The sequence below is a fragment of the Balearica regulorum genome, chromosome Z (assembly GCF_011004875.1).
Source record: "Balearica regulorum gibbericeps isolate bBalReg1 chromosome Z, bBalReg1.pri, whole genome shotgun sequence".
In the NCBI taxonomy this organism is placed as follows: domain Eukaryota; kingdom Metazoa; phylum Chordata; class Aves; order Gruiformes; family Gruidae; genus Balearica; species Balearica regulorum.
The window spans coordinates 42828627-42853978 of NC_046220.1; the positions used below are offsets into that span (position 1 = coordinate 42828627).

At 40.1% G+C, this 25352-nt stretch overlaps 2 protein-coding genes across 13 annotated transcripts; one reads left to right on the plus strand and one right to left on the minus strand.

The window, feature by feature from the left end:
• Positions 1–339: 339 nt before the first annotated feature.
• On the minus strand, positions 340–5391 carry RMI1 (RecQ mediated genome instability 1). The gene is made up of 2 exons (XM_075741152.1): positions 5249–5391; positions 340–3125 (listed from the first exon to the last, which is right to left on the minus strand). The coding sequence occupies exon 2, from the start codon at positions 3095–3097 to the stop codon at positions 1235–1237; it is 1863 nt and encodes a 620-aa protein (XP_075597267.1). The 5' UTR covers positions 3098–3125; positions 5249–5391; the 3' UTR covers positions 340–1234.
• Positions 5392–5441: 50 nt separating this feature from the next.
• On the plus strand, positions 5442–25152 carry HNRNPK (heterogeneous nuclear ribonucleoprotein K). 12 transcript variants are annotated; one of them, XM_075741158.1, is made up of 16 exons: positions 5442–5574; positions 8324–8402; positions 8507–8582; positions 9404–9501; positions 10850–10906; positions 12396–12439; positions 13333–13405; positions 13975–14088; positions 14778–14906; positions 15319–15626; positions 15969–16023; positions 19449–19499; positions 22260–22281; positions 22359–22441; positions 22916–23085; positions 23874–25152. In XM_075741158.1, the coding sequence occupies exons 3-16, from the start codon at positions 8534–8536 to the stop codon at positions 23905–23907; spliced, it is 1287 nt and encodes a 428-aa protein (XP_075597273.1). In that variant the 5' UTR covers positions 5442–5574; positions 8324–8402; positions 8507–8533; the 3' UTR covers positions 23908–25152. The 12 variants fall into 12 exon arrangements, with proteins under 12 accessions (XP_075597273.1, XP_075597268.1, XP_075597278.1 ...); XM_075741153.1 differs by having other exon boundaries at positions 8507–8581; positions 9391–9501; XM_075741163.1 differs by having other exon boundaries at positions 23935–25134.
• Positions 25153–25352: the final 200 nt, after the last annotated feature.

Sequence of the window (25352 nt, forward strand, 5' to 3'; positions counted from 1 at the left end):
ACAGCAATTCCCAACAGTCTAACAGACAGTGTTCAGAGAAAGAAAAGGCTCTGAAAAAAAAGATACTGGCAGTCCAATTGAAAAATCTCTCTCCTGGCTACCAATTTTACATTCTTTGCAAACACTATCAACACTGTGCAGACTTCTCCTGTCGTTGATCCACTACCCCGGCAGAATTTTAATTATTCTAATTTCAAAGAAAAAAAAACAAAAAACAAGAGAAAAGGATGGGAAGAAGGAAAAGGAAGAACAAAAAACCCCAATCAAATCATTTCTGATACTCTATACACTCAACAAGGTGTATATTTTTCTTCTGAAATGACTCAACAGCTTCTACCGAAGTTTAAATGAAAACTTTAATGTTTATTTTTACATATTCTAAAAGCAGAAATTAAAAAAGTAATCAAAATTAAGACATATACACATACATACACAACAGGTCTGTAGCACAACTATTTGACTATGTGAAAAGGTTAGACAAGTAATCATAAGAGTTAATGAAAAAGGTTGTCTGTGGATTCAAAACTATTAGCAATTATTAACATTACATGACAAAACATAGATTCCCCATATAATAATTCTTTTCTGTTTATAAAAACGTTTAAATATTTGGCGTTTTGTTTTGTTTGATTTTTCTAAATGCACAGCTTTTAATCTTATTTATGTATAGGCTTGGGGTTTTTTTTTCTCCCCACTCCTGAACATTTAGAAGAAAATATTTCATTTCTTTACACTTCAGGTTCTTGTACACTGAATATGTATTCAAGTTTTCTGGCTGGCATAGTCAGAAGTGACTTCACTGAAACAATAATTCTTTGTTTAAATTTACTCAACCGCTTTCCTCCAAGAAAAGACTGATAGTCTTCTATAAATCAGGTAAGTAATCATCCTTGAAAAAGTATAATAATGAGATTGTTTGTTCGTTGTTAACCATTTAATGACAAATTCTGCTACGCCAGATCACCAGTCAAGGACACAAAGGATTTTGCAGAATGAAAATGATACACAAATATTTTAAATTAAGACAGAAATACTTGAAAGCTTATTTCAATACTATCACCATAAGAAACTGCTAAGTTTCGCTCCAACAAGTCATCTCCTCCTTTCACTTTTCCATTATTTTTTCTGATAAGTGAAAAGACATACCACTTAACTTTAAAATGTAAGTTTCAACAGTCCTTCAGGGGATATCTGACTTAAATGTTTCCTAATACAGTCTGCAAGTTTGCACACTTTATTTATTCAAACGTTTCTTCAATTGTTCTAGATGCCTTGCATCAGCATCCTGGAGAATTAATACAGTGGCTTTAGACTGAAGTGGATTAAACTCTATAGTCATCAAACAACAGAGATCTATCAGTTGCTTTTGACATTTCTCTAAACCATCCTTAAGCTTCAGATGTAAAGCTGGATCCTTTTTCATCTTATTCATTTCAGCCACTGAAAAGCCAATCAAACTTGTTAGAATATCATCAGCAAAATCTACTTCAAGATAAGCTGAACCATCAGAAATTTTTGCCTTTATACCCCAAGACCCATTGCTGCTTGTGAGGTTTCCAGTGAGAGTAACAATAAAACACTTAACTTTCAGAATTGTAACAGTTTCTAGTTTTTTTGCAAGGAGAAGGGAAATATATGTGAAAGGTGGAGAATCTAAATCTAAATGTGCCTCTTCCGCTCTGCAAGGAAAGGTCCATGACTCTGCTTCTGGATTTGTTTTTGAGAAAAATACAGGATCATCATTTAACAGCCTGCTATCAGAAGTGTGCTGGGATTTACTTCTGCTCTCATCTAGGTCCGTATCATTCTGCCTTTCTTCAGCAAGATTTTCCAAAGAAAAATCTGCAGAACTGCAGGTCTGGTGTGTGCTCTTGTGCTGTGAAAAGCTACTCGTACTATTTCCATTTCCATCAAATACTGTTCCTCCAAAAGTCTTTTGCTTACTGGTAGTCTCTACAGACTTATCTCTTTCATTCACATCATCTTTTTCACAAATGCCATTTAAAGATAAATTGCAGGAGCTTTTAGAGGTATGTGGAAGTGTCTCAGTAATTAAACCTATGTTTCTGTTCACGTTCACTGGCGGCACTTCGTCTCTTTGCATCTCTTCTTCTAGAAGAAAGTCATCTTCTAAAGGAAAGTCATTAAAAAAGCCATCAGCATATGCTATGGGAGGTGAAACTTGTTCATCTGAATGAGGCAAAGGACTTCCAGATTCCCATAGCAAAACATTTCCATTGTGTGCAGTCAGTGAACCTGAGGCTGTACTAAAATTGTTGCTTCTACTGCAGTATCCACTTTCTAAAGATGTTTTGTTGTTTAAAGTAAATTCATTATTTTCATCAAGACTGGCTAAAAGCTCTTCATCCGAAGGGCCTAGAGTTTGTTCTAATTCATCCACGGGCCTTGAAACAATTTGGTGGTGACCAGCTTGTCCAACTGAATTAGGGTTTTCAGTTTCTCCAATTAATCTAGCAAGGACTCTTTCCTGAGAATACTCCTCCAGAAGAGCATCCACTTCACCCCCCAACAGTTTCACATTTTCTGGTTTAAGCAGAAGGACTCCCAGACGATATGCAATGATACCCTGTACAGTGATTTTTGTGCCAGGAGGAAGATTACTGTGGAGGACAGGCACTGGTTGATACTCCATGCCCTGAATTTGATGTATCCCATCAGTTAGTTGCAGCATCAGCATTCGAGTAGGTTTTGCTTCCCAGGGCTTCTGGAACGCCTGAGTACTGGCTGTTACTTCTTCATTTACAGTATTTTTCCCTCTTAACTTCTGCAACTGCAAATACGCTGGCTGGCTAACATCAATGAGTGAATCAATCTGTATGGAGTAGAAACCTGACAACTCTCCTTTGGGAGCATCTAAAATGCAGTCAGGCAAAATTGGATACTCTAAATCTCTTAGGTCGGTAAGAAGCCATTGCTCAAATACCTGCCTGTTAATCTGAGCTTGACTTAAGTCACTACCACTATTTTCTTCCTGGATCCAACTAATACATGCTTCCAGCCATGTCAGAGGAACTTTAACATGCCACGTGGATGAAAGCCAAGTTTCCACTCTTGCTGCAATGTTAGAAGTAGACATTTTCTTTCAAGTTAAGAGAGTGAATTCCCTAGAACAAAATCCAAAAAGACATATTTACTCTTCTGACAATAGCTAAAGTTATGACATGTCTCTTGGTCAGATTATATAGAAATTTACTCTCAATTCAAAGTTCAGCTATTCTAAGTGTAACAAATAGAAGCAATTTAAATTAAAACCAGTTATACAGATACTAAAAATAAGCATGCATTTCAAATATTTAAAGTTTCAATTAGCATAAAAAGTATGCGCAGTTTACTCATCACAGAGTATCAGGAAAGTATGGAGACTTCTACAAGCAACCCTGCTTGGTGACTTCTCCTTTTCTGTTGATTTAATTAGAAACATACAAGTGAAATCCTTTGGTTATGGATGAAAAAGGAATGGCCAAAAAAACACAGAAGTAGGTTGTTATATATAATGTCCTCTACTTGTCGTTTTGTTTTATTTCTGTGGATGCTGCTGTTAACACTCAGTTTACTTTAGAAATTGACCTGAGGAGTTATTCTCCCATTTCATCAGCACTGTTACAAACAGAAGTCAGAGACCCCATCTACAACAGAAACAAGCTGGGATCTGTCAGCACCTGTATAACAGACGCAGCTTTTACACTGTAACTGGATGAAAGCTTTGTAACTGACAAGAGAAAGCTAGCTTGAAACTTCATTATATAGAAACCCAGTCCAGGGTTTGACTGCAATAGCACCCTATCTTAGCAGTCATCATCTCAGGAACATCAGTAGCTAATGAGTTCTAGCTTTTTGATATTTTAGGAAGTAGCTATGCACAAATGGAATGGAACAGAATAGAATAATTTCAATTGGAAGTGACTTAAAACAGTCATCTAGTCCAACTACCTGACCACTTCAGGGCTGACCAAAAGATAAAGCACGTTGTTAAAGCCATTGTCCAAATGCTTCTTAAACACTGACAGGCCTGGGGCATCCACCACCTCTCTGGGAAGCCTGTCCCAGTCTTTCACCACCCTCTCGGTAAAGAAATGATTCCAAATGTCCAGTCTAAACCTCCCCTGGTGCAGCTTTGAACCATTCCCACAGATCCTGTCTCTGGATCCCAGGGAGAAGAGCTCAGCACCTCCCTCCCCACTTCCCCTCCTCAGGAAGCTGCAGAGAGCCATGAGGTCACCCCTCAGCCTCCTTCTCTCCAAACTAGACAGACCCAGAGTCCTCAGCTGCTCCTCACAGGACATGCCTTCCAGCCCTTCCACCAGCTGTGTTGCCCTCCTCTGGACACATTCAAGGACCTTCACATCCTTCTTAAGTGGTGAGGCCCAGAACTGCACACAATACTTGAGGTGAGGCCACACCAATACTAAATAGAGTGGGAATAGTCACCTCTTTTGACCGGCTGGTCATGCTGTTTGATGCACCCCATGGTGCAGTTTGCTCTCTTGGCTGCCAGGGCACACTGCTGACTCACATTGAGCCTGCTGTTGACCGGGCCTGCTCTCCAGCCACTCCTGTCCCAATTTATATTTGTGCCCAGCATCACTCCATCCCAGATGCAGAATCTAGCATTTGGACTTTTTAAATTTCGTCCTATTAATCATTGCCCAATGCTCCAATCTAGCTAGATCCCTCTACAAGTCCCCCTGTCCCTCAAGAGACTCATCAGCACACTTACTAACGGTGTATTCAACTCCTGCATCCAGACTGTTGATACAAATATTAAAAAGATACTAGGCTGCCTAACTGCGTGTGGATCCTGTTTAACCACTTCGAAAGGATGACCAAGGAGCTCACCCTCCCTACAGAGCGCAATGAAAACAAAAGTTACCATAAGAATAGTTAAGAAAAACCACGTTTTGTTGGGTTTGGGTTTTGTTAGGCTGTTGTTTGTTTTTTTGCCACTACAACCTGCAGCGAAGAAAACCCACCCAGCCTCCAATTTCTCCTCAAAGCTCCACCACCCAGAAGACACCGTGCAGTTACTTAACAAAACCAAACCGCCAGTCTGTCACTGGCGCGGCGCTGCCTCCGCAGGCCTGGGTCCTGACGGGCGCTGAGGGACGGTGAGGGAGTGAGGCAAGGCAGGGTGCGGGGTGGGGGGTATGTCGCACCCCGCAGCCCCTCGCAGAGGCCGAGCCCCTCGCCCCCACCCCGCCCCACCCGCAGCTGAGCCACTCGCACTTACCGGGGGGTTGGGGAGAGGGGGAGAGGGGGACAGGCGGTACCGGCGGGGCGGCCCCGGCTCCCACGACCGCGGGCTGGGGGCAGAGGGCACGCCTGTTGTCCGCGCGCAGCCCCCCAAAACCCCCGCGCGCCCCAGCAGCCAATAAGAGGCGTGCGTCGCGCGCGCTTTAAGCATCGCGAGAGCCCCGCCTCCCCGGCGCCGGGCAGCGAGCACAAGGCGGGGTTTTGGCAGACGCCATTTTCTCTTCCCACGGCCGAGGTCGCTCTCGCTCTCCTTTGCCGCCCCTGGCTCCCTGCACCGCTTCCACCGCGGCTCCCACCGGGCAGGTAAAAGGGCTAACCGGCCGCGGCACGGCACGACGGTGTGGGGTGGATAGCGGATGGCGGGTGGCGGTGCCCTCCTTCCCGGTCGGCGGGCCTGTCTTGCTTTGGCCCTCACGGAGGGCGGGGCGGAGCGGCAGGCCGCCTCCCTCCCTGACGGACAGCGGCCTTACCCAATTGGGCGGCAGCGGGCCCGCGCAGGGGTGAGGCGGCGGGGCCAATCGCCTGGTGGCGCTGGTGGATGTGCGCGTTGGCGGTGGGGGCTGCTCCCTTTTCTCTCCCGTACGCGGTGGGGCCGGCGGCGGGCGCAGGTACGCGCAGCCCGCGGCGACGTGTAGCTGGGGCCGGAGAGGAGGGGGCGCTGCTCACGCGCTGGGGGGGCCCAGGCCCAGACTAAACCAGGCTAGGCCTTGCTGGGGCCAGCAGAGCTGCCATCGTGTCCCCGTCGGCGCCGTTTCGTGACACAGCGATGCGGGAGGCCTGCGCCTCCCATGTCGCGAGTCCTGAACCCTCGGAAGCTAGAGCCCCCGTGGGCTCCTGCAGGGACGGTGGTGGAACGGGATGAGCGCTGTGTGGCGAAGGAGGAGAGCGGGGTGTCGCCGTCTCAGCTGATGCTGGGGGTGGCCCCTCAGGCGGCAGAGGACAGTCTGCGGGTCTCAGGGACCTCTCCCGCCCCGAGAGGAAGGCGAGAAGGGTGGCCACTGTCAGTGCGGGCGGCCGTGGGCCCTGTGGCCCAGCCAGCGTGGCTCCCGGAGGGGCGGTGCGGTGGAGGCCGACAGCTTTAGCGGGTGCTCTGTAAGGGCGGGGGAGCGGCCGCCTGCCTGCGCCCGCCCTTGGTAACTTTGTGCCCGCGGCGAGTTGTCGGAAATTATGGCGGGCGGCGGGGAGGGCGCTCTCGGCCGCGGCCTGTGCGGAGGCGGCCGTGGAAAGCCGACTGGGGAGCCGCCCGTGTCGCGGCCGCCTCTTTCGGAGGGCGGTCGCGGCGGCGGCGGCGGCGAAGCCCCTTTGGCGGCGAGGGTGTCCTGCTCCACCGGCTGCGCTGCGTCTCGGGCCACCGGAAGCCTCCTTTGTGTCTCTCTGGGCAGAGGGGGGTAAATCTCCCTGCGACCGCGTGGTGGTGGTGGCTTTTCCGCTGCCGGCTCCGCCTAGCAGCGGGCAGGCGCCATTACAGCGGCCGCCATTTCTGCTGGCCCCTGCCGCCGGGGAGGTGAGGCAGGGGGAGTTACGTAACGCCGCCGCCCGAGAGCCAGCCGGGCTCGCCGCCGCCGCGGCAGGCAGGCAGTGAAGGCCGTGCAGGCGGCCTGCGGCGCGGTGGGTGCCGGGGCCGCAGAGAAGGACCCAGAGGCGGGCGGGAAGAGCCGCTGCGCACGGGAAGGAGCGGGGCTGAGGCGGGTCGGCCTTTCCCAGCTCTTGTCTTAGCTCTGTAGTAGTTGCCTTCTGCCGCTTTATCCTTTCAGTGTTCATAAAAACATGGTATTAGTCAATTTAACCCCGCGAACTCGATTTACCCAGCAGATCGCGGTAACTGAGAGCCCCTTACATACACGCGGCTAGGGAGGTTTGGCTAGGCGGGTGAATGCACTCGACTAGAGGAGACTAAGCCCTGAACGGTATATTGCAGTTCATTCCCCGCAGCCCTAAAATTCTTGGCATGGTTGGAAATAGTATAACTGGGGTCCGAAAGGGCTATTTAAACGCCGTAAAAATCCGCCCGGCCCCTCCCTACTCTCCTCCCCTCCACATAACAGCGTTTTGGCAACGTTTGGTTGAGATTTCGCCGTCATTAAATTTGTGTGTGTCTGTTAGCTCACTTTTAAGTGCCTGGAAAGACCGGTGTGTGCTGGGAAGGCAGTGCTTGCTGTTAGCCTGTACAAGCAGGGCAACAATTACAAACTAACAGCTGCCTGAGAGTATGTGTAAAAAGTTAGATGCACCTCATTTTCTTTTCCTTCATGGATACCAGAATGAGTGGGTACCATTTGTTGAGGCAAGGGAAATTAATGAAATATAAGATGGAAATACTTGATTGCTTGGCTGTGATCTGTAGAAACACATTTTTGAAGAGAGTAAGTTGCAAAATTATTTCTATTCTAAGATGCACTTAACGAATGCAGGTCATAAATGAGATAGCTATGTCAGAAGATGGTAATGAAGTTTAGGAGCTTTTGAGGCTTTTGGTTGTGTGTGCATGGGATTATATGTAACTACAGAGAGTGGTATTTTTTAAAAAATTTTTCCAGTGTGGCTAGGTGTAATTTGTCTTTTGTTCATCTATTATACTTGAGCGGAAGGCATGCTAAAATGCCTGCTAGTAAGTTGGTAGCGAATTTATAAAACTAATATTGACAATTACCATAATAGGACTTTTTTAGTTTAAATTATTTAGAACTAAACAGCAGGAACAGATTGTTACGTGGTGTCCTTTAAAAAGTAAATCCAAGGCACATGTCGTATAACATGGTGAAAATAGGAGCTGGATGCATGTTCACTTCAAATATCTGAAAATAATTTTTAGTAAATGTAGTAATTTAAAACTAGCAGGTGCCCAAAAACTATAATTAAGACCATAATTGTTTATCTATAAGTTTACAGACTTGTATCTCTCCTTAGTGGTGTACTTGGCCTGGGTATGCTTTCTCTTTCATAAAGAAAAACTTTGCAGCAAAAACTCTGGTCAAACCTTTAGTTTTAGGCTATAGTGAGAACCAGAGCTGTAAGTGAGCAAGGTCACAACTGATATATGCTGTTTTCATAGGCTCTTGAAGCAATAGGCTGTTGGATTTTGATCCCGCCCAGAATACTTGAGTTTTTTTCTGCAAGGATATATAATAGCGGTAAGTTCTAGCAGGAGGCACTTATTTTTGCTTTTTCCCTTTAGCATGATGTACAGTTTGCACTTTCACAAAATAGATGTACCAACGGTTTTTTTCTTCAACAGGTTTTGCCTCCCTAAGAAAAGAAGGCAATGGAGACTGAACAACAGGAAGAGACCTTTGCCAACACAGAGACAAATGGTAAATTTTTTAAAGGACTATTTCTTTTTACAAAGAACCTCCTTAAATTTCAGTGTTTCTAAATATTTTGCAATGCTTTGACTGTATCAAATGTTTGTATCAGTAGTTTTTGCATTCTGCATTAAATATTTTAATTAGACCATATCATTGCACACACTGTGAGGTGTAAATGCATAATCTTTCTGTGGGCATGTTTTAGACATGGGATAAGTAACTGAAAGTTATGACTAGGGATTTGAAAATATTTCATAGTTAAATATTCAGTACTCGTATGGAGGGTGTGAATATGTAAGAATACTATCAGGCATATCCATTAGTTGCATTTTGTTTAATGCAATTTTTACGTGCAAGAGTGTAAATACATGAAATACCTCTAAAGAGCTTCTTGAAAAACTTCTTGAGCATACTGAGGAAATTAGTGCATTAGTGTTGCTGATTCATGTCAATTTTTTCCAAACAGTATTTGAAGCGCTATTTTACTACTATTCCACCAGTATTTCAGTGTTGGACAAGTGGGTGATGCTGCACTACTTAAACAGAGTGTCATGAATTTCTCATGGGCTGTGTGCAACATTCTACTTTAAACTATGGTTCATAGATTTTTAAATGGATTTTCAGTAGTTCATTGATAGGTAAGCTGACAAAGTAAAGACCTGTTTGCACACTATAGAAGCTCAGAGTAGGCATCAGTAATTGGTGTTGGGCTAATAGGAAAGAATGTGTTAAGAATACAGAGCATAAATTTAGTATGTGTTCCATTTTATTATGACTTAGAAAGTTAAATAAATGTTTGTGTTTCCCTCCTATGGACCTCTCTACAGGCAAACGTCCTGCTGAAGATATGGAGGAAGAGCAGGCCTTCAAAAGATCTCGGAACACAGATGAGATGGTTGAATTACGCATCCTGCTTCAGAGCAAAGTATGCTTTTTCATTGTTAATGGTTTTGCTTACAGCGTTGCTCAATAGAGTGGTGACAAAGTGTATGGTGGGATATATGTTTAGAAAGAATATATACTTTGTTTATTATGTGATAACTCATTAGGAATAATTTTATGTATGCGTGAATGGTAGTAGAAATGTATTGCAATGGAATTATCTTCAGTGGTTCTTTTAAAGGGTAAGTCCCTAAGGATCAATACAGTTATTTTTACAAGATGTATTTGCTGAAAAAGTAGAGCAATAGAAATTACAAAGTGTTTTTATATTTGAGTGGAAGGTTGTTTCGAGGGGAATGAGTGTGTATTAGCCTTTGGAAAGGAAGCAGTTTAGAGAATGATGAGCTAATGATTGTAAATTACATATGAGAGGTAAGACAAGAACTTCCTTAGGATTTTAGTAACTCTCCCAAACAGATCTACTAAACCTGTTCAGATAGATTAACAGGAAGAAATGTGGGAGTAATGCTTCAGGGATTGCAGTGGTTTCATTGACAAGTGTAAATAGTTACAGTACAGTTGCTATGTATGAATTTCTTCTGGTGTTTCCAGCTGTTATGAATGATTTGCACTTTCTGAAGTATCTCAGTCTTTTGTGTTGGCACGGGGGAACGTTACTTCAACTCTATGTGGTGTTTCTGACCAATAGTCAAGTTACATGGGGTACCACAAAATGTTGCTGCTAGCATACTGTAATAAAAATAAAAGCAATACTTTTGTATGTAATCCTTGAAGTAACCTGGTAAAAATACAGTTTTGCCATTACTGTTCTTGACTATCTGCTGGCTTATTCCTGTTGATGTTAGAAACTTGAAGTTACTGTTAACATTGGCTTTAACCTCTTTCAGAATATACTGCTTTAAGAAGTCAGTTAAGTTACAAAGGTATAGACCAAAATTAGCACCTGAAATTATCAGATATGTTTGGAGTGCAAAAGTGGAATTTGCAGACATGTTCCTTAAAAAAAAAAAAAAAAAAAGTTGATCAAATAAATTAGGAAAATCATGGACATGAGCTATAGTCTATGAGATTGCTTTAACGCAGGCAGAATTGCCTAGAAACTGCCATTTGGAATTAAAGTATTAGTTACAAAATAGACTGTCCTTCTCTTTCCTAAGTTCAGTGGTAAGAGATGGTGGTCATTTTTTTCCATGAACAAACTGTATTAGTTTGTTTCAATTTGATTTGAACCTTTCAAAAGCTCTGCCCGCCTGTCCTAACCCCCTGGGCCAACAGAGTAATGCAAAAATAGGTTTACCATTCTTAGTCTTGAGTTTAAAAATGTAGTCAGTGCTTTATTGGTAACATAACTTATGAAAACTATTTTCCAGAATGCTGGAGCAGTGATTGGAAAAGGTGGCAAAAATATTAAGGCACTTCGTACAGACGTGAGTATATATGAGTTTGAACTAATTTAACACCAATTCTTTCAGAGCACTGCGTCGAAAGCTTGATTGCGTGCATTTCTAGAAATGGGAGCAATTCAACTCCAGACATCAATAGTCTAGTTACAAGCCATTTGTAATGATTGTTAGAGTAGATAACTTAGTTTTTCAATTTCTATTGTAATTAAAACCCAGCTTGACTCATGTGGGAGGAGAGGTTTATATTAAATCTCTTCACTTTTGAATAGGATTCCACTAAATTACACACTTCAAGTGAGTTAACATCCTAATTAGAAATATTGACAAAACTTAAACCCCTTAATTGTACCATTTCCCATATGTGTGAATCAATTATAGTACTACTCAAACCATTGCAGGTGGCTGGCTTAACCCAGTGATAGAGGAATTCTTTAACTTCCTTTAAAAAAGCAAACAAGCAAAATGTCCATCTGTTCGTTAACAGCTTGCACACGGAGCACAAAAGCATTAATGTTGAGGTTGCTTGATTTAAATATCAAATAGCAAAGGAACATTCTACTCTTGTTACTCGGAAGCATTTTTAAATGGTCATGACTTACTTGGCTATTCACATACTACAGTGGGTTGACTCTTGTGATTAGACACATGCTCGGTATTAATGTTGTGTATTTATAAAACTTGGCAACGCTTCTTAAATTCCATTTGTTTACACTCCTGTACTTCAACTACAATTTCAACAGTTTTTCTGATCAAGACTCTGTTCAACGCAAGATTTGGCAATAGATCATTACAAGTCATTTCCAACTAAGTTGATAAACTACCGCAGCTAGAATTGAGGTTTAAGTTGAAATGGTCAGGAATCATACATATGCTCACTAACTTTGGCAGCTAGCTGTTTTTTTTTTTTTAGGGTGTTTTTTGTGATTTTTCTTTTTTCCTTTTTTTTTTTAAAGTAAATCAATACGTCACCGAAGTCCAGATAATTTAGATTGGTCTACAAAACTAACTTTCCCGATTTGCCCAAAGTTCTAGTAATATCAATCTTGACAGGTTTTGTGTCTACCCTCATGAGCCAGCCTGCTACTGAAACATCATATGCTAAAAGTAAAAAGTAGTTCAGTCAGATCAAGTGACTCATTTTTAAGATCCATACTGTTAAGCCACAGTCGGTGTAGCAATCCGTTATTGTGTTAGTCTTCAGAACAACTTAAGCTTGTTTCATTAATTGAGAGTAATGAGTATAGTTTGTATTAAATTAAAATTTATTGCTTTTCCCCCTTTTCCCTCTCCTTGTTTTTTTGGCCATATATCTCCGTTGCCCATGTACTGGATCGACTTGCCCCTGCGTTGCCCACCATGACGTTGGCCCATCCGCCCCTGAACGCCCATGTGAAAACCCTGGTTGGCTATGCCCAAAAATGTGCTCGTTGCCAAACGGGTACCATACTTGACAACTTCCGATTGAATACCCATGCCCAATGCCAACATCCACGAACGCCAATGACCAATGCAGTACAATGCCAGTGTTTCAGTCCCAGACAGCAGTGGCCCCGAGCGGTATGTCCCAACAGTTTATGCCTCACTGCCTGATTAGAAAGAGAGAAATGTATTTTATTACCTGCCTTTGATATAATTAAATAGTATCCCCTTATAGACGGTGTATTGTTTTTTTTCAAGTTTTCTGTCTTATTTTCCCCATTAAGTCTTTTTGTCACTGAACTTTTACGTGAGTTGCCCACCCAAACAATCCACTAATTTTATTTCAATGGAAGGAGCACAGCTTCAAGTGTTGCATATTCGCTGCATTGTAAATCAAATTGTTTCAAAACAGTCTCTCGCTCTGTCTTTGTGGCCCACCTTGCTCCCCTCAACATTACTTGTTCATAATTATTTCTGATGAAATGCTAACTCTGGTTCACTTTCCTTCACTTCTCATTTGTTTTGTCTTTTTTTTGTTTTGCATTTGTACTTGTTTTCTTGGAGAGCCCATTAGTAATCTGATTTCTAACTGGTCTCATAACCTTACTCCAGATACAATGTTCGCCACTTGCATATCCCCACTTTTTCTATGAGAAGGTGTGCCAGTTTTACCAATGTAATAGCGAGGGTATCCTAAATTAGTGGTGGCGGGGAACATGAATATTCACTTCTACTTTCAGTTCTGCGTCAATTTCTTGCCCACTTAATCTGAGCCCTTCCAAAGCCCATTCTGTCTTTCTTTCTCTCTCTCTGCAAGACCTACCTAATCTTAAATTTATCATGCATATATATTGGGCATAAACAAAGATGCATGTGTTGTAAATTGAGCAAACAGGTTTACTTTAAATGGGGAATATTAATTGTAAGCTCTTCTGTCTAGTAAATCTTGGAGTTTTGGGTATGATGATGAAAAAAATTTACTTCTTCTTTTCCACCTTTTCCATATTGTCTGGCATTATGGCCTCCAACAGCATCCTGAGTATAAGCGCAGATATAGAGACAATTGGAGAAATCTTGAAGAAGATTATCCCTACTTTAGAAGAGGTACGTCTGTTAACTTTTGTTTCTTTTTGGAGGTAAAAGATTAGCTTTTGAAACAAAGTGGTTCTAGATGATTTACCACTTTTTAAATACATTAAATTAGAAAATAAAACCCAAAATCCTCTTAAAGAAGGGTTATGACTCTCAAACTACATGTTGGCATTTTTTTGGTAGAGCGCAGAGTCAGTCACAATTTATTAAATTAATGCTTTGAACAGCTTCCCCCCTTTTAAAATACTTGTTCCTAACTTGGTTAGTCCCCATTTTGGAAGTAGTTGTAATTTGTGTCCTGCATTGGCTTTGTAAGTAAGAGTGTTGCACTGTTCGATATCTTCTTAAATCTTTATACAATGTTGTGCAATGTAAGAAACAAGGAAAACTGATTTGACATCAGTTTATGTTGAGGTGAGATGCTTAAATACTTGTGATCCTATCACAGCAAATACAGGATTACAATTCAGCAATAAATCAAGTCATACCATTGTGTTTGAGAAAAAACAAAACCCCAAATACTTTAAATTTTTATGTGACTAATATTTTTATTCTTTTGTTTGTATGCATCTTTCTTACAGTATCAACACTACAAAGGCAGCGACTTTGACTGCGAATTAAGACTTCTTATTCACCAAAGTTTGGCAGGAGGAATTATTGGCGTCAAGGGTGCTAAAATTAAAGAACTCAGAGAGGTACTTGTTTCCTGTTCTTCTGAGATTTGGATTTTGTTCAATAAACCACTTAGTGTTTTGTGTACGTAGGGGGCAAGTGTAAGTTATTTTTATAATTTATTTTTTTAAAATTCTACTTCCTTGAAGACCATTGTTTTCGTCCAGTGACGGAATGAGATTTTAAAAAGCTAATGCGTCTCTATGAAAGTAAATCACCTCTGTTTGCTATCCTTTCTTGGCATTGTGTCAGGCAGTTTCAGGTCAGTTCAGATATAAACCGATACCTGTTTGCATGGGTTGAGAAAGGCAAGATGATTAGACGTAATGCTAGCAACATTGCTGTCTTGCATCCAAAGCATGTTTTCCGGATGTGAAGGTTAATACAACCTGAAAGCTCATAATGGATATGTGGTCCTTTTGCTAGTGTTCAATGAAATGATGGTATAGAGAAGCCATAATTGAAAGAGGAGAAAACAGAACTTTTCTCCTCTTCATACAAAACTATGTCAGCACAGATCTTAAAAAAAAAAAAAAAAAAAAGTAATCCTAAAATTAAATTTGTTATGAGAACTTGGAACCAAGCATGCACGTAAAGTTGCTGGGAATTTAATTGTCTTTTAGATTGTTTCTTTAAAAATGTTTTAATGGATTTATAAAGTTGTTTAAAATACTTATATTAGACAAACTTGGATTTTTTTTTTCTTCAACAGAACACTCAGACCACCATTAAGCTCTTCCAAGAGTGTTGTCCTCATTCTACTGACAGAGTAGTGCTTATTGGTGGAAAACCTGATAGAGTTGTTGAATGTATCAAGATTATCTTGGATCTTATCTCTGAGGTAATGTTTATTAAATTTATTATATTCTTTCATTGGCATTCATGAATGTTAGGCATCAATTGGATGAAAAACAGTATTTTTCAATTTCTGTTTTGAATTCAGTATGTCCTGTTTTCCCAGTAACAAAGTGATTGTTAACACCTTTTGAAATTACTTCCATTTTCTAAAATTGGGGTGCAGCTTATGGGGGAGGGAAACAATTTTTGGTATTAGTGGGTCATTATTCATGCTTTGCATATCATTAAGATGCGAAAATTGAAGAGGAATTGAGACAAATTTATTTTATTATGAAATCAAAAACATGTTCCAAATGCATAAGTTCATATTTATACATTTAATATGTTAATTTAATTAAATATGCCAATTGTAATAGTCCTAATTGGGTTGGGGGGGATTTTTTTTGTTGTTTTAGTCTCCAATTAAAGGACGGGCCCAGCCTTATGATCCCAATTTCTATGATGAAACATATGACTATGGTGGCTTCACAATGATGTTTGATGATAGAAGGGGACGTCCAGTAGGCTTTCCGATGCGTGGAAGAGGAGGTTTTGATCGAATGCCCCCTGGTCGTGGTGGACGACCTATGCCTCCCTCGAGAAGAGATTATGATGATATGAGCCCTCGCAGAGGACCTCCACCTCCTCCACCAGGTCGTGGCGGTAGAGGTGGCAGCAGAGCTCGTAATCTTCCTCTTCCACCACCACCACCTCCTCGTGGCGGGTAAGTTGTTGCGTAAATGCATTATACAAAACTCAGATTGTGTACAATTTGCTGAATCATGTTCATCTTTCCAGTGTGTTTTCCATGCGTCCCTGTTGGTAGTGATTATGCAGAATTGAATGTGTATCAGACCAGAGTATTTTGAAAAGTACTGGAATTATTTGCTGTGCTGTAGTAATCTACCAGGACTGTAGTCAGTAGTGCTGAGACTTTTATGTCATTCAGTACTTGGCTAAGGTAGTTTGAAATTAAGTTGTATGTGAACCATGAATATGAAATTTTAAATTGGAATAGATACATTAGTTTATAACAACTCACGTACTGCTGCTTTTTTCATTTTAGAGATCTTATGTCCTATGACCGAAGGGGCAGACCGGGAGACCGTTACGATGGCATGGTACGAGTTTAAGATTTGCCTTGTTCTGTTTTGTAAGAACAGTTAGCACACTGACTGTACGAAGATACTATTGCTGAACACGTGCACTTAAGTGTGAGGCATGTATGGTTTTGATGATACAACCAAAATGTCCATACAAATGGTACCTCCTGTAGAACAATGTTTGGAGTGTAAGTGGTATTTAAGATACGATGTTTTCTTTCTTCCCTGGCATCAAAAATGATGCAGAAAGTTTGACTCTGCTGTACCCTGCAGGTTTTCTTGCATGGCTGTCTTTTAGATTTTAGATAGATCTATGTGTTTTGGAGCTAGGGCTACTGCTGGGTTGTATCCTAAATTAAATTAGGTACATTCAACCATATTAATGCTAATACTTGCTGAGGGAAAAAAAAAACTCATAGTTTACATGTAAGCTTAGAAAAAGGCTTATTCTTCCATACTGTGTTCTGAAATGCAACTTCCCAGCAGTCATCTGCTATTGTACCATTCTATGATTCCTCTTTCCTGGGAAGAAAAATCATGTGTCTGGGAAGTAAATCTCTATAGTAACAATCTTCTTTTCTCTTCTGGCTTTATTTGGCACCTTCATTAAGATGACAGGCGAGACAAGATTTTTTTTGTTTCTTTTAAATGAATGGAAGAGAACGGAGTGGAGAAGAGCTATGAAATGGGCTTTACATATTTCCTCCTTCTTGGGAGTAAGAGTTAGAAGTAGATATTGCAAGAATGTCACATGCTTACTAGAAATATTAAAAGGAAAGACTTACATGCAGTTACAAAAAAAAAAAGAAGTGTTACCCCAGCTACTCCACATGTTAAGAAAGTGGAAGAATTGAGAAGTACACCTCCAAGATTCCTTATTTGTATTACATGTTTTCAAAGCTCGGTTTTTGCGGCTAATAAAGCCAGTGCTAGAGCATATAAATTGAGCAGCCTGCCCTTCTTCAGGTATCTGGTTAGCACAGTCTTACTTAGCTTGACTCTTGGGCAGTAGTGTGTTTTATTTTTACTCCATTCCAGCTAGAACAGAAAATCCGTTTTGACTTCTGTTTAGCCTGACTTTTATCAGGTTGAGCTTTGCTTTCTTGACATGAGTTTCTACAAGTAAGTGGAGTCATCCATCTTTCTCCATTTTTTTTTTTTGTTCCAAAAAGCAATTTTACTTCACAGTGAAGCTGCTCATGGCTTTGGCTCCTTCATGACCAGATACCATAGCCTACCTAAAGTGAGGACTGCTTCCCACCAAAAATTATATTAAATTTCTAGTTTTAGTTAACCATGATCCTAGTGTCCTAAATTACGTAAGCAGTTAGGAAGTCTTCATGTGGTTTGTGAGGCTGGAGCTGGAAATGTCATGCCAGAAATGTAAGGTCTTCCTACGATACCCTTCTTTTCATAGAGAAACCATTCTCTAGCAAAAACACCTAAACCTAGAGTAAACCAACGTCATTATGGCTTGTGAGCCAAGTAATCCAAGGGAAAGGCTACTCTCAGCAGAAGTGCTCTTTTACATACATTGTATTTTATGTAGACGCAATAAAAGGCAAGAATAGATGCTTTTCTCAGATGAACATCTCCAAAACCATGGAAATGTTGAATGTACAGAAATATTTTTTTGTTGTTGACAGTTCTCTTTGCCACTAAAGGCAGAAAAATTCAGTAGTTCAAGACCTTTAAAACTGGATGCTGAGCTGTCAATTTTCTGGAATTCCAGAGACAGGGACAGTAAGAGCAGTCTTGTAAATGCTGAGATGAGTAAAAAAACCACTTTGATTTTAAAAGATACGTTAATTCCCAGTGCAGAGTCACCCACTTAGGAAGATTCTTGCCTGTTAACCTGGCTTACAGTTGTAGTTTATTTATGCACTGCTGTTGAGAGTTCACTTGGTTTATAATCTCTGTTCTGAATCTTTTTCCTTAAGGACAGGCTTACATTGTTTCTTTCTTAAGAGCTATATATTTCAGGGTGTAACTATTCCAAATCAAATGCCTGTGGACCATAAGGGCTATTTTGACAGTTGAAAAAACCTGAATGCTATTTCCAGTATTTCTTTTTTTAACACCCTCATCCTCAGGGGTCTTTCAGCTACATAAATGCATACAGATACCAGTGGGAGGGGTGGAAAATAAAGTGGACAAGCATATAAAGCCCATTTTATCCCCTCACCTCTTTTTTAATTAACTGAGCAGATACAAACATTTTCAAAGCACTAAAAATTTTAAAAACTGAGTTAATAGTTAAATCAGAATGTCTCCTGTTAAGTGGCCTGTCTCTTCACAGACTTCTGTGAGTGTCTTCAGACTTCTAATACGCTTTTGTAAATGCTTCCTCATGCTTGATCTTTTTTATTTTAAACTTACATATGTGTACATACACATATGTCTTGACATATAAACAATTGAATAAAGGCACATACACTTAAAAATATAAAACATTCCTCATATTTAAGAGATTTGACATTAAAAAGCATGTAAAAATCAGTAAAGGAAGAATGTATGGCAACTCTTCTGTTTATCTATGCAGATGCCAGAAGAAAGTTACGAAATTTCACTTTGTTAAAAACAGAAAATAATGATAAAAGAATTTTACATCAGTTAGGACCACATGCATTTTCTTTCATTTGATGTAAAGTTAAGCTCTTTGCCTTATCCAGCCAGTGCATCATCTGGTTTATATTCTAGTACCAGTAGTCACTAGCACAAATGAGTCTGTATAATGTAACATTCTGTCATGTATGTTAAGATACCCTGTTTGAGAAGTTGGTTTTAGAGTGCACAAATGAACGCCAGTTGCTGAAACTGTAGAATTCTGAAAGAAAGAAACACTATATATCATGTTTTAAAATGATAATTAATTCCTAATGTAGTTAGATAGCAGTAGATTGTTATTCAAGTTATTTGGTTTGTGAGGTATATGGAAATGAATTAGTAGAACATGAGAAGCAGTGTCCTTCCTGCTTGACCTGCTGTTGGCATAGAGATAATCACTGACAGTTACTTGTTTCAACCTTACTAAACCATCATTTTCTAAAGGATTGTGGAAATAAGACTTAATATATATTAGCACTTGAAGGTGTTTTAATAGAAAAAAAAAAAAAAAAAACAGAAAAAACCAACAATTTGTTCAAGCTGTGCTCTGCCATTAGCTATCTGACCCTCTTTGTTAGAGGAAAATCTGTTTGGACCACAGAAAGAGGGGGGAAAAAAAAAGTGTGACCACTTACAGTTCCCTCAAAGTGAAATTAAAAGGAAGTGAGTCTTGAAAGTGGTCTAAACCACATGCTACTTAAGTCTTTGTTGTAGTGTGAATGCTTTTTTGTACCAGTATGTATTGTATTTGCTTGCAAAGTTACCTGTAAGTCTGCATGATGTGGACTTAATTTAATTTCTTTCCTCTTTTCCTCCTATTACATGATGTCTGGAAGATGATGCAATGTCATGTGGATGCCTGTGATGACATGCAGCCACCAGAGTTGGTGAGTGTGCTCAACCTTTTTTTGAAAATTGCTTTATTGAACAGGTTAAGTGATAATGGGAATTTCTTGATCTTGAGCATAGTGAGTGGCAACTTGAAAATCTTAAAGCTGTCCTGACAAAGAATTTATTGGCAGTTTGTCTAAACACTGTGTTTTGTGCATGCCGGTAATGTTAATAGAAATGTAGAAGTATGCAGCAGCACAGCCAAAAGAGAGGAGCTATTCTGTACCTTTTTTTGCCCCTTTTACATCCTATTTTCATTTTGGAAGTAGTAACTTTCTCCATAACTGATGCACTGTAGATGCATACATTTAGGATATATATTTTGTATTAACTCCATAATGCTATGTTTTCTCATATTTCAAACAGCAAATATTAAAAGCAGCTTCTGATATTTGTGGATAACCTATTATGTTTTACTTATCAATGTGTTTGAAAATACACTATTTGATCAGATAGCTTTTGTGAAGGGAAGTTACAGGGTTCATCAGGTGTCATGCTGTCTAGAAGATGGCAAAGTACTGCCAAATACTAAACATCAGCTCTTAGCTTACATGAACACAGCAAATGTAATTGCGTAACTCATCTTCTGTGAAGTTTATTTGCTGTCCTGTAGTCTGAAGAGGCAGAAATTATCATGGAAAGGATTGTTCATTAGAACAGATTAGTCCAAAAAGGGATCCTGGGGCACATACCAACAGGAGTACCTCTGTGTGTGTGCAGTATACTGCTGATTAGCCTCTGAGTTAAATCTTAAGCAGAGTCCTTTATTCTCTTGTGTTTTGGACTCCACTAGAAGCTTTATTATTTTGTATTGCAATCTGTGTTGCTAAGTAACACAATAAAACAATATAGGTTGCTTAGAGACAGTGGATAAGCTCAAGTCTTTGGTCTGAGTAGCTTCCATTTTGATCTTCTAAAAAGGTAGCCAGTAAATAGTATTTTGGAAAAACTTGTTGGTTACAACTTCTTTGAACAAGTAAGTAGTTGTGGTTGGTTGAACTTGACTGACTCCTAGATGCCCACCTAGCTGTCCTCACTCCCCCTCCTCAGCAGGATGAGGGGAGAAAGTAAGATGGAAAAGCTTGGGGCTCAGGATGAAGACAGAGGGATCAGAGGGATTGCTGGCTAATTGCTATGATGGGTAAAACGTTCGACTTGGGGAAGATAAATTTGTTGCTACTTAAAAATAGAGTAGCATGGTGAGAAAGAGGAAAACTAAAAACACCTTTCCCCTGCCCTTCACTTCTTCCCAGGCTTTAACTTCATTTCTTTGTTCCTGACTCCATGAGTGGTGCAGGGGGAATGGTGGGTTGCAGTCAGCTCATCACACTTTTTTGCTTTTGCCTCACATTGTTCCCCTGCTCCAATGTGAGATCTCTCCCATGGGATTCAGTTGTTCACCAACTGCTTAAATGTGAGTCTTTCCAATGGACTGCAGTTCTTCAAGAACTGCTCCAGCCTGTGTCCTCTTCACGGGGTACAGTCCTTCAGGAACATACCGCTCCAGTGTGCGTGTCCGACAGGCCGCAGGTCCTGCCAGGTGCCTGTACCTGCATGGGCTCTCTACAGGCTGCAGCTGCCTTCAGGGCATGTCTGCCTCCTCCCTGCATAGGATCCTCCATGGGCTGCAGTGTGTCTATCTGCTCCAGCATGGTTCTCCCATGGGCTACAGGAGAATCTCCATTCCAGCACCAGGAGCACCTCTTCGCCCTCCTCTTTCACTGTGGTGTCTGTAAGGTTGTTTCCCTCACTTTTCCCCCCCTCGCTTATCTCTCACAACTGGTGCGCACTGTTTTTTTTTTTTTTTTACTTAAATGTTATCACAGAGGTGCCACCAGCTTTGCTGATGGTCTCAACTTTAGGCAGCAGTGGGTCCATTTTGATGTTGGCTAGAGCTGACTGACTTTGTCTGGCACAGGGACGGCCCCGGCCTCTTCACGTAGAGGCCACCCCAGCAGTTTCCCAGAAGTTGAACTCTGGAGAACTGTGCATATTTATTCTCTGCTTCTATAAGAAAGTACAAAAAATGAGGTTTTGTGCACTTAGAAGTCATTAGATGAAATGAAGCACTTGATGTCAAATACTGGTGTACAAATCCTAAAAATGCAGGCCAGGAGTGCTCATTGCAGTGATCTGGATTTGGTAGTTTCAGTAGAACAGAAGTAATTAATGTCATGATGGTCTGTTCTAAGATAGAAAGGATTGTAGCATAGTCTGAATCGAGAAACAAGTTACGGAGCTATTCTTAAGACCTTTGTGGGTTTTTTTCCTGAAGTAGGAGGATTGACAGTCACTGGATAAAATTTTTGTCCCAAAACTGGAGACTTGAGTCTCTCCTGAGCTGTATTGGTAGCATTGATAAGGCCGTACTCTGATCTTGTGATTTGAATGTTAGTTTAGTTCAAGGGTCAGGAGTAGGTCAGCATAGAGAGCTGTCTACCAGCAGCTGAATTAGTGAGGCTGCTCGGTAAACCGGTATAGCTGGATTCTTTAAGTCATTTTCTGCCTTAGTCCTAGAGGTTTTGATAGGGCAGGATAAGAGGTTGTTGAAAGTTCCCCCACCCACCCCTTTTGTTTCTGGTCTGCCCTCTCTGCCTTAGTACACCTTTGACAGCACAACACTGTTACATTTATAGTGAGGTTGGGGGTTGAGATTTTTGCATAAAATAGGCTCAAAGTTAACAATATGATACTTAAGATGAAAACATGTTGATGAAGCATGGCTATTCACTATTTTTTTTCTCTTTCTCTTACAGTTTGAGGGTGGCTCTGGATATGGTAAGTATTTATATAAAACCTTTACATGTACTTCATTATGTAGTTATTAAAGGACTTGATGCATACATTTAAATCAGACTATTCTTATGCAGGGGGGCGTGGTTCATATGGAGATCTTGGTGGACCCATCATCACAACACAAGTAACGATTCCCAAAGATGTAAGTAAAGTTGACTTTCAGTGTCTGTTTTCTCTTAAAAAAAAATAAAAAAAAATCACAGCCTATTCTCAGACTATTTAAGTAAATCCAGGAGTATTTAGGGTGCTTGATAATTACTTCTAATGTTTTTTAAAACAAGTGTTCCTGAATCACCAAAAATCTATTATTTGGGTGTCTTCACTTTAGAGACACACTAAACAATTTTATTAATTGCTAATACTCAGTTATAGATATAGTCTGTGTAACTTGGTGGTTTTGGGGGTTTTTTTTGCAAATGAGCAATTGGTTCTCCCAGTTCTATCCCACCTGTGTTTATACAATTAATATTGCAGGGGATGCTTTGAAGCTGTAAAGAAGTAAGCTTCCATTGCAACTCTTTAAACTTGGGAAGCCACACAAACGGTGCTGTGATTTTTGTAACTGTTTTTAGATGGAAAGTTGCATCAGGAAATGAATGTTTGCTTTCTCCCCTAGTTGGCAGGATCTATTATTGGAAAGGGAGGCCAGAGGATCAAACAAATACGTCATGAGTCAGGAGCTTCGATCAAAATTGATGAACCATTAGAAGGCTCAGAAGATCGGATAATAACTATTACAGGAACACAGGACCAGATACAAAATGCACAGTATTTACTGCAGAACAGGCAAGTTAAAGTTTATTGTTTTCCCCACTGTCAACTTTAAACTGACTGATTTGTACGTTTTAAAGCTGCTCTTCTCTGTGATACAGTTTTTAGAAGGCAGGTGTTAAGTAACTATTTGAACCTAACTTCTCCAGTGGTAGTTCTGCCTTGATTCTCTTCACCATTCTAATTAAAATGAAGACACCCTCAAAACTAATCTTGCTGGAAGACGCCTTAACCAAGCAGTCCACTCATTTCTCTGGTGAAAACTGCTGCAAAAAAAACTACTTGTAATAAATTACATAGAGCCTGTAGAAAATGTAGAAGATTTCAGTGGATGTTGGTCTAGTTCTGTGTGGAAGACTAGTGATTTTGTTGTTTTTAGATAACTAAATTGACAACAAATCACAGTCTGCCATATGGCACAGATCATGCCTCTGCAGGACAAGTTGAAATCGATTTAATGCTGTTATGCAGCATTTCACACCTTGCTGACATTACTTTGTCTTTTCTGCCAAATATTAACAGCATCAGATTTAATTTGCTTAGTTTTGCTTTATTAGTGTGTTGCCTGACAAAGCAGATTTTAATGTTTTAACTTGAATGTTTGGCTTTAGATTACTAATATTTAAATATGCCTAAAATATATTAATACATCTATAATTATTAGCCATTAATATTTTAAAATTATTCACTTAAATATATTAGGAATTTGTAATATAATCTGCTCTAAGAATGTCATTGTGAATGTTGATGCAAGATGTACAGTCCATCATTCTAATACATGCTTTTTTCTTTTTCTTTTATAGTGTGAAGCAGTATGCAGATGTTGAAGGATTCTAATGCAAGATTATTTTTTCTTTTTTATAGTGTGAAGCAGTATTCTGGAAAGTTTTTCTAAGACTAGTGAAGAACTGAAGGAGTCCTGCACCCTTTTTTTTTTTATCTGCTTCTGTTTAAAAAGCCAACATTCCTCTGCTTCATAGGTGTTCTGCATTTGAGGTGTAGTGGAATCTTTGCTGTCCACCAGATGTAATGTTTTAGTTCCTTACAAATACATGGGGGGGTGGGGGAAGGGCGCACGAGACTAACATTGAAATTTTGAAGCAGCAGCAGAGTGAATTATATTTTTGTTCATTGTTGGTGGTAAATTGTAATGTTTTTCTGTAATTGTTGTGAACACCCTGCTCTATGTACACTGTATTTTTTTTTGAAGAGGGGAGAATGGTGGTAGTCCCTATGTCCCTGGCATACTTTGAGAGCAGTGTGCAGAATGTAATGCTCTTTTGTAAGAAACATTTCATGATTTTTAAATAAATTTAGTGAACCTATTCTTGGTGGTCATTTTTCTTCAGATATACATAAGGTAATACTAAAATGGAAATACCTTTTTTTTTTTGCCCCCCCCCTCCCCCCCAAGAAAATGCATAAAGGAAAGTTGCTGTTAAGCTTGCTCTTCTGCTTCTTTGATATAGATGGAGTTATGTGGGGTTTGGGTTGTTTTTTGTTTTTTTTTTTAACAAATTAAAGAAACTATGTGAAAAAAGTGACTCTGCTTTGCTGTTTGGGGAAAAAAAAGTGCAGAAATATTCATGCAAATGTTGTGTAAAACTTGACATTTTTGCAAGTGTTTGGCCCTCTTTGCAGTACATATATATATTGGTGACAGTATATAAATAAAATATTTAAAAACTTCGTGATGTCACTGAGTAAACAGTGGTAAAGTACACCTGGTTATAGACAGCTTGCTTAATGCAGATAACACTGTTAGAAATGACATTGCTGTACCATTACTGAACGAATTATAGTTGTTTTCTGAGCTTTTATTTGTATGAGGTAGAAATTCTTATAAATTGGCAAATTGACGGTATCTAACTGTAATTTGTTTTTTCATTGTATGCAAAACTTAAACTTGGTTTCCTTGTTGTATGTTGAATTCCATGGGAATTATTTGTGAGAAATTAAAAAATATAAAGCCTCTGGGTATCTCATGTAATACTTTGGCATTTGTATTTATAGTTTACAAGTTTTAATTTCACTTCCTGAATAAAAACAGATTTAAAAATGCTAGTCTGTTGCACATACGGATATGATGGGTCTGGACTAAGTGTGGATTCTTTCACTGTTGTTTGGGTTTTTTTCCTTGGGATGTAGAGCATTGATTTCACTTTGCTTTTTTAAATGTTCTGGGGTAATTCCTGCCCTAGGGAAAGGCGAGGAGCCCAGAGCTCCTGCGTTAAGGCTACCTCCTTGGCAGAGCTATAATCAAACCTCTAAAGAGAAAAAAA

Excerpts from the sequence above, each read along its gene's own strand:
- RMI1 (XM_075741152.1), bottom strand. The coding sequence starts at position 3,097 with ATGTCTACTTCTAACATTGCAGCAAGAGTGGAAACTTGGCTTTCATCC.
- HNRNPK (XM_075741153.1), top strand. The coding sequence starts at position 8,534 with ATGGAGACTGAACAACAGGAAGAGACCTTTGCCAACACAGAGACAAAT. Across the intron at positions 12,440-13,332 it reads GACAGCAGTGGCCCCGAGCG|CATCCTGAGTATAAGCGCAG; the intron begins GTATGTCCCAAC and ends GGCCTCCAACAG. Across the intron at positions 22,442-22,915 it reads AAGTAACGATTCCCAAAGAT|TTGGCAGGATCTATTATTGG; the intron begins GTAAGTAAAGTT and ends TTTCTCCCCTAG.